This window comes from Cariama cristata, unplaced genomic scaffold (assembly GCF_000690535.1).
Source record: "Cariama cristata isolate BGI_N322 unplaced genomic scaffold, ASM69053v1 scaffold29623, whole genome shotgun sequence".
Taxonomy (NCBI): domain Eukaryota; kingdom Metazoa; phylum Chordata; class Aves; order Cariamiformes; family Cariamidae; genus Cariama; species Cariama cristata.
Window position 1 is genome coordinate 1 of NW_009608312.1, and position 7,241 is coordinate 7,241.

Below are 7,241 nucleotides of genomic sequence, written 5' to 3' on the forward strand. Positions count from 1 at the left end.
GGGGAGGCTTGGCCTTTGGGCAGCCAAAGCGTCCAGGCTTTTTTTTTTGTGTGGGGGGTAAAATGCGCTCGGTGGGTTTGTGAGAGTAAAGCAGCCTGGTACAAAGCTCTCCCAGTAAAAAGGAATCGGTTTTGTTAAGGGGTGGTGTGTGCGTTCACGCCCCGTGTGAGACCCTTCTTGCAGTTCAGATTGTTGGCGAGGGGTGCTGTGTGTCACCTTTGTGAAGAGCTTCGGTCCTCTCTTGAACTTGCATTGAAATGTATTAAAAAATTCCTGTTGGATTGGCTCCTAGTCTGTGTGCTGCTGTAATAGTACTGTGTTCCTGGCTCGGGATATTGTGTACGTGCCAGCAGAGAGCTTTGAATTCAGGCTGGCTCTGAGAAGGAGCTGAATCTCAGTGCCAGACCGCAGACCCGGTTAGTTTGTGAGTGATGCCATAGATTTGCACTGAACACCTTGAATTTGTCGTTATGCCCTTCCTCCCCTGTTCATCTTCCCCACTAATAACAAAGCTGAAAAGCCCGGTAATGTTAAACCAATTTCAAAGGTAGTACAGCTGAGATTGAGCATTACTCGGATGAAGCGGTTATGTGGACGGTTACAGTGTTCTAGTTTTTTTATATTGATGCCCTGTGAGCATCCATAGCAACTTAACAGATGAAAGGATACTCCTTTACTAATTTTCACAGTCTGATACGATGGTTGTGAATGCAGTACGGTTAGTGTTTGGTTGGTGATACCGTTGTCCTGATAGATTGGTAATCTGCTGAAAGTGGAAGCTCATTGTTTGGAACCTGTGAAGCAAAATACTAGTGGAGTGTGTTGTTTGATGAGAAAATGGGTACTGGCTACCAGTGCGATTCAGCACCGAAGGACAAATGCAGTCTGGCATTAGTGGCGTACAACATTCCAGTTGGGACTAATTGGAATGTTACATGCAAGTCTGCTTACTTGTTTTTTTTAAGAACAACTAACTATAGTAAAAAGCTGTTCACATGGTCAGCAGAACGAAGAGTGGAAATCAGAAATGTGTAAGTGGTCTACCCAAGTGAAGCTGAAATGAAATGGAGCTGCTGACTGTAAACGTAAAAGGAGGACAATAACAAGATGAGGGGCAGTGGTTGCAGAAAAGCGGGTGTAAAATGTCTGGTTTGTTTGAATTTTGAATAAACTTCCTGTGATCAAGCTTTGCGGCAGCCTGTCAGGTAAGCTGGCAGGATATAAAATTGCTGCTCTAAAGCATGTCTCTAAGTTTATGAAATACATTGCATCTTGCTAGCTGTAATAACGTGGAGCTACGGTAGAGGACACACAAGCTCGCTCCTGTTCTTGTCTGAGGGTTCGGGGGTAAGGTTGAGGAGAGTGAACCTGGGCAGAGTTTGCTGCTGTGTGTTGCCAGGATCCCTTCCTACACTGATTTATTTTCTTCAACAAGGTTTTGGGAAACACTCATGCTCTCTGAGAATGGACGGTGGGTGTTTTCTTTAATAGGTATAAAGTGTACATTCAAAATCTACATAAATACATATATATTTATGTAAATGTATAATGATAGTAACAATACTTAGTAATAATATTTCTCCTGTACTTGCCAGCAACTGAAATTTGGTGTTTCACCCGGTATGATTGGTTTTTAAGTACCTTTCACTTGTTTGTGCCACAGATCTGTGTTTTTATTTGCAGGTGCGAGTGGAAGGCTTTAACTACATTGGCATGGGCAATTCCACTAACAAGAAAGATGCGCAGAGCAACGCAGCTCGAGACTTTATCAATTACTTAGTTCGGGTGAATGAAATGAAGAGAGACGAAATTCCTGCTTTTGGAGTAAGCTGCTCTTTCTCCTTACTGAAGACTAATCTTTAATTGCAGTGCTGGGCATCGAGTTGCATTTCACCCCTGGAGTTCAGTCTGGCACCCGTGTGCAGTGAAGAAGACTGAATGTGCAGGACTTCTGCTTGCAGTGCTAGAAAGCTGGAATATTTACAGTGAATGTTGTAGGGTGATTTGGTAAAAGCAGCTGCATGTTTGTCTGCCTAACGGATGAGGCTGGAAAGAATTCAGAGTCCTTTTAAGATGCAGCCTGACTTTAACAGTGCTGAATACTCACACCTGACACTGGGAATTGTTTTAAATGCATGCTATGATATATATAATACCATCTACTTTAAAAAAATAAAATAACAAAAAAAAAAATCACAGACATCGTGAACTAGACATTGAAAAATTGACATTTTTTAAACCGTAAATGCTTTCTACCATAGCTCCTCATGTGTGTAACAGGATCAATGCTTTTTATGATGTTTTATGAACTGTGCAGAGATATCAGCAGTGACTCTCACATAAAAACTGAGGTGAAAGGTAAACTGTCTTTACAGCAGTTTTAGAGAACAGTAAATAAGGCATGTTATACATGGGAGGGAAGAGTCTTTTTCTCGTGCCTCGTTAAGGACATATCTGTATAAGATAGATACTTTGATCAGTGGAAGCAGCGTCCCTGCCTCATTAGCCTAGGTGAAGCCCTATGGTAACAGGGCCTATATTGTTTCTGACGTACCAGTTAGTTTCTTGGCAATGCAGTGTGCTGCGTGGCTGGGTCCTAAATAGGGATAGCATGTTCTGTGTCTTGAATAAAGCAGAGGTGGTGTGATCAGTTAGCGAAGCAAATACATCTCAAAATGGGGAGAATTCCAATTGTAAAGATTAACCATAATTTTGTCATTTCCTAAAAGTATTAATGTTTTCTTACGACGGGTTTTTTTTGTGTGTTTATAAAGAATATTTGAGTTCCCTTGGATATTCGATAGGGACCAGTATCTGTTATTTTTCCTTGGATGCTGAAACAGTTGATAACATAATTGCTGAACTTCAGTAAGTCAGGGCTACTTGTTGGTTGGAAGTCCTTTTATAGAACACCTGCAAAAAGCCAAATACTCAGCAGTTGTATTCCTTTCGGTTTTTAAAGTGGTGTTACTGTTGGGGGTTACTACTGGGGATAGCTATTGCATAATAATGCACGATCTCTTTAAACTGCCTGAACAGTTTTCTAGCTAAATAGCAAAAGACTTATTCTGTATGAATGTGCTGATATTCCCTTTCATTCTCTCTCCTAGCCAGCAGCTGGTGATACTCCTGATGGACATGAAGCGGCTAAAGATGTTACTGGTTCCAGTTCTGCTTTGGGTGGACCTCTTCCTCCACATTTGATTATAGAGGCTGAAATGGGTAAGACTGTGAAAACTCTAATTTACACATATGTGGATGTAATATATGCATACAGATTTGCGTGGTTTTTTCTCCCAAATAACATAATTCTTCAGCCAGAAGACAGGTAGAAGTCATTGTAGTTTTGAGGCAGAGGTGTGAATGACTGCATGAGATCTGAGGGACTGGTCATGTCAGGTCAAGATTGCCAGGCAATACCTCTCCATTGCTAAGAACATGTTTTGAGGGAGTTACTTTGGTTTTCTTTGTGGTTTTGTTTTTTGTTTTTTTTTTCCATGTAGTACGCGATGGCCCAGGTGCTGCGCCTGGAAACTGTGGCAGTCGTGGAGCCCAGTGGGATCGGGGTGCAAATTTGAAAGATTATTATTCAAGGAAAGAAGAGCAAGAAGTGCAGGCAGTAAGTCATTCTATGGAATTTTCCTTTAGTTCTTAAATAGGTATCTTTCACTCCCTTTAATTTGTTATTAGCATTTATAATCAAGCTTGCAGTTTGCCTTTGATATTTTGCTGTTGGTTTTAACTTAAGATGCAGATTCACTTGCTGACTTTTAACAGAGGTAGCTTGTTTAAGCTAGGAACAAAATAAATCCCTCTGGATACTGTGAATATCCAATTGTTTGTATAGACATTTTGTTGTGAAAATAAGGAAGTCTTGAGGACTTTTTAGCATTTTCTGTAATGTCTTAATTATTTTATAGCATCTAGACAAGTTATTTTAAAGACTTGTCGTAAGCATGTTTAAAACTGAAATCTATTAGAAACTGGTAAATGATACTTTTTTTCAATATTAGACCTCAGAGTCAGAAGTGGACTTAAATGCCCATCTGCACGGGAGTTGGACCTTGGAAAATGCCAAGGCACGTCTGAACCAGTTTTTCCAAAAGGAGAAGATTCAGGAAGAATATAAATACACTGAAATGGGGCCTGATCACAACAGGTTTGGTAGTTTTAATCACCTTCTGGGTATGAAGGGTTAGAAATATTTTTGATGACAGTGGCTAATCACGCTTATTTGCAGTGCTCCATCATTCCATTTGAGAAAGCAGTGTTCTTTAGCAGGACCAACAACATCCCTCAATCTTGAAATGGGGGTGATGGGCCTCGGTGCCAAGATCTGAGTGACTGAAGAAATTTCTGTCTGATATTTTTCATGGATGTGCAGCTTTTAAAATAATTGCTGTGCTCTAGCTAAGTGTTGAGGTGTGGGTTTGAACGGAAAGAAGAGTGCTCGGTTGCTTGTGGTAGTTGTTTGTAGGACTGTAGTCGCCTTTGTACATTTTGAGTAAATCTTAAATATGCTTACGTGTGCTTTAAGGACATTTTATTTATATTTTTATTATAATTGACTTTTTTGGCAGCGGAATCTTCTAGTGGAAAAATCAGTTTGGCAGAATCTTCCCAAAGGACTTTTGAGGGTCCTAAATTTCAGTTGAAACCAGCTGGATATTACTCTTTTTTTGACTTTTTGCCCATTCCATCAGAAAATTTGCATATGCTTCTCCCAAATGAAAATAACGCATAACAGATCGTGCATAAGGAATTGATGGTTTTTATTTTTTTTACCCCGTTTGCAATAGTCTTCACAAATCATCAAAACTTCAGGACATTGTATTATTTCTTGTGAAATGTAGTTATGTTTTGTGGTCAGAAACAACGGCATGCTACTGCTGGATTCTTGTTCAGTTTGGGTTGTTGGTTTTTTTTGCATTAAACTTGTGTTCTGTGAGAGTTGTTATTTTTAGAAAGACAAGTGAATTTTCATAGGACGGTCTTCCACGAGAGTCTCGCTTGCAGGATTTCTGGTATTCTTTTTGCCTTACAAGCATTTAGAGCATCTAAAATATGTGTATTGGTGTCAGAAGGTTCTAAATTCTCATTAAAAACCTGTCTTCAAGTCGCTTCATCTCCATTTATGTTCTCAAGCAAGGACATTTCTTTCCCTTAAATGAGTGATGTAGAAAATTAGTTTGTATAGTACTAGGATTTTTAAATATGCTTGTTGCAGATGTAGTTCTTGAGCACTTTTTTTTCCTGTAACTTGCAGATTATTTGTGCAGCTCATTTTGTTATGCCTTCTGCCGGTAAAAACATTAAACCTCACGTATTTAAATGTATATAATCTTGAGCAGAATGAAGCGACCGTAGATGACAGTATGTTTCTCAGCCTGCCTACTGTTCTTCCGGAGAGCATTTCAGGGTTTCCTATTTCCTACATCCAGGAAAGCTTGTGTGAATTGCCCTGGATGGAATGGCAGAAGGGGAACTAACTATTTGCTGCAATGGATTGGATAGGCATGAAACTATCCTAACGTGCTTTAGCGTTCATTGAGAGAGGGCAAACTATTGGATTTAATCCTTTTGGTATGTATAACAGGAGAGGAATAATTTCAGATGTTTTTGGAGTTTTGAGGACAGTAATGTAGTTTGGTTTGGTTTTTTAAGAAATGCCAGTTGCCATGTATCTGACCAAACTGATTTTTTTTTTTTTTTCCTTAAAGTAATGGTCTTTATAACAGAAATGTCAGCCTTGCTCTCAGAGGTTTTTAAAGGAGAAATGTGGTTTTTGTTGTCAATTAATCGTAGTCACGTAGTATGAGAACTTAGTAATAGCTGGAAAATTTGGATTCAGAAACTTTGTTTTAGTTACGACAGGAGGGTATAAATTGTAAATATAAAGATGGCTCTCCTAATACACAAAGTATGAACTAAATATTAAGGGATGGGATGTGGCTTTTCTCTTTTGGGATTCTGTTGGTAGCTTGGGATGCCTGTGCCTCCTTGCGTTTCTGCTGAAGACGATAGCAGCGAGTGACACCCAAGATCTGTGCGTGTTCACACATGGACTGCTGAGGCTGTACTAAAGAATCACGTGGGATTCTGCTGCGAACTGATTTCTGGTGTTGCTGTTCTCCCCTTAGGTGGAGGAGAATGAGATTGAATGCTGACTGTAGGCCTGGCTGAGAAACATACTGTCATCGGTGCCTTAGTTGGCTGTTGTGTCCCTGAAAGCCAGTGGCCTTCGACCCATGAAGCCACTGTGCCTGAAGGTCAGTTCACTGGTAGTACAGGAAGGAGTTCTAACTTGACATTTAAATCCCACTCTTAACCTTTGTTTGTTTGTTTGTTTACAGCAGGAAATGAAGGACACAGATGCAAGGCTCTGCCTGCAGCTGTGGAAGTACCAAGGCGTAGTTTTCAAAGGGAATCTCAGTCCAACTGAGCCCAGTTGAATCTTGAATCACGTTTGCCAGTTTAAATTCTACCTGATAAGAATTTGGCTTTAATTTTTAATCTGTGCAAATACAGGCTTAGGTTTGTGATTCTTAAAAACATGGATCTTGGTTTCCATCATCCTCTGTCGACATATGGCTTTCTCTTTTTTTTTTTTTTTAAAGCTTAAATTAATACACCAGCTGACCTTTAAACGAGTTGGTTACATGCCTACTAGGCAAACTATTACATTTGCTGCGCAGAATTACTTTTGGCTATATGCTGTTCCCAGAGTATGGCAATAAGGGCTTCCTGAAAATTCCAGTATTCTGTCTCCTTCTGTGCAGATACGTTCAATGGTCTTTGACAAAATGACCTGGTTTAGTTTTGTCTGTGCTCTAAGCTGGCCAAACATGTGGCAAAAACCAGGGTAGCTGTACTAAGTGTTGCATCTGAGTTAATAAACCCAGGCTACTAGCGGGTTACGTTACTATGATGTGGGATACAGTTAATGGTCAGTGGGCTGCATGTTAATGTTACATTAACATACTGTTTGCTTTATAATTGTTTCCTTACACTTAGACAGCTCAGAGCATATTTCCTAATAATGTGGCTTTAAATTTCCATGCTGAACGGTGGCATTTGCAGGACTCTTCTTAACAGATCTACTGGTTCTATGATGGCAAGTCTGTTACCTACTAACTTGGGGTTAAAGGGACTAAAAGCAGTAATATTTTACCTTGGCCATTGATGAGTTGAGAGTTTCGGACTGAGGACACAGAGACCTTTGCCTAGAAAAACTGGAAAGA

General features: G+C 39.9%; 1 protein-coding gene across 1 annotated transcript in view; it reads left to right on the forward strand.

Annotated features, from left to right (window-relative positions):
* Positions 1-1,683: 1,683 nt before the first annotated feature.
* The window catches only part of DHX9 (DEAH (Asp-Glu-Ala-His) box helicase 9), a gene marked incomplete at its 5' end in the record, with an annotated part of 19,015 nt that continues 13,457 nt past the window's right edge, over positions 1,684-7,241 (forward strand). Inside the window, 4 exons of the mRNA XM_009697084.1 lie at positions 1,684-1,824; positions 3,111-3,222; positions 3,519-3,619; positions 4,014-4,159. Of these exons, the coding sequence (XP_009695386.1) occupies positions 1,684-1,824; positions 3,111-3,222; positions 3,519-3,619; positions 4,014-4,159 (500 nt within the window). The remainder of the gene's footprint in view (positions 1,825-3,110; positions 3,223-3,518; positions 3,620-4,013; positions 4,160-7,241) is intronic.